Source organism: Cyprinodon variegatus, unplaced genomic scaffold (genome assembly GCF_000732505.1).
Source record: "Cyprinodon variegatus isolate N-32 unplaced genomic scaffold, C_variegatus-1.0 Scaffold476, whole genome shotgun sequence".
NCBI classification, from domain to species: Eukaryota; Metazoa; Chordata; class Actinopteri; order Cyprinodontiformes; family Cyprinodontidae; genus Cyprinodon; species Cyprinodon variegatus.
The window spans coordinates 19,434-20,751 of record NW_015150929.1 but is presented as its reverse complement, the minus strand read 5'-3'; the positions used below and the strand labels follow the sequence as shown (position 1 = coordinate 20,751).

At 34.7% G+C, this 1,318-nt stretch overlaps 1 protein-coding gene across 1 annotated transcript in view; it reads right to left on the bottom strand.

Moving 5' to 3' along the window:
* Positions 1-529: 529 nt before the first annotated feature.
* The window catches only part of LOC107094311 (stonustoxin subunit alpha-like), a 4,535-nt gene continuing 3,746 nt past the window's right edge, over positions 530-1,318 (bottom strand). Inside the window, exon 4 of the mRNA XM_015389855.1 lies at positions 530-1,135. Within this exon, the coding sequence (XP_015245341.1) occupies positions 618-1,135 (518 nt within the window). The 3' untranslated portion in view covers positions 530-617. The remainder of the gene's footprint in view (positions 1,136-1,318) is intronic.

Below are 1,318 nucleotides of genomic sequence, written 5' to 3'. Positions count from 1 at the left end.
TGCTGTAGCTTAATATTTTACACATTTAATCTAATTTGTTTAAAAACTAAAAAACACAAAGAAAGCTCAAATACAGAAGGCATAACCTCTACATAAAAAAGAATGTACAAGTCGAGATTTCAGAGAAAAAAATAAGACTTACGATACCCTACTAAGGTTTGATAAACTGAGATAAGATTTATACCTACCAACCAGGACACTTTTGCACCTTCTAACACATGATCAGATTGTAAAGTTTGAACTAAAACACTAATCATAGCATGTAAATATTGCAAAGCGAACAAACAGTCTACCTAGAGTCAAATTGTCCTCTAAAGCGTCCTCTTTATTATACCCAGATTTTATTATTTCAGATTCACTGTTTTAAACATTAATCTTTTCTTTAAATGATTATAAAATACTTGGGGATCATCATGGATCTGTTTCTCAGGATGTGCAACATTTAGACTTTATATAATTGAAGGAAGATAGAGAAAGATAAATGTTTTTTCTTGTAGAGAATAAAAATATGAAACATTACAGCAGGGTGAAAATCTCATATTTTTGTTCTACCGGTTTCTTTATTTTTTAGCTATAAAATATCCTGATCAAATCCACTCCATCATCAAATCTCAGACTTATTCAACTGGGCATAAGGATACATAGTCATCTTTGATTAACATGAATAGACCTGGGTAAACTGGTTCATTGAATTTATGTTTAAAGGTGTGCAAGTGGACCAGATCTTTTCCACAGACAGAATAGAAGGACACAGTACCAGCAGGACAGTCCAGATACACAGCAAACCTGTTGCAACCATCTGGGGGATGAAGAGTATAAGTCATGCCAGCACTTTGCCCTGCAGAGTACATTAAACACATGCAATAAAATGTCCAATAGTGATTATAAGCCTCAAACGAGGTTTGCTTTCCAGGCTTTCCACCAGTGCATGCGAGAACTACACCAACGTATTTCTGATTGACAATGCTCCATGTAAACTCAAAGTAATGACGGCTGGTCAGGCCTTCTCTGCACAGAACGTGAGGAATTATTTTGTCCGGAACACTCTCTGAAATCTTCGTTGCCTTCTTGTTTCCCTCTGAAAGTTGAAGAAAGTCACTGGCTGTGGTTGGGTCCAAGGTAAGATCGCAGTAATCTGATGGATTACAGAAGACAGTCTGTTTCAGTTGTTACATATCACTAAATGTAAAAACCCATATACTAAAATATTAATGCAATTGTTATTGTGCAAAAATGTTAATACCAAACGGTGTTTGCTTTATTATAAACAGATGCACTGCAAAAACGATCTAGAAATAAGTAAAAATTTCTTAAATTT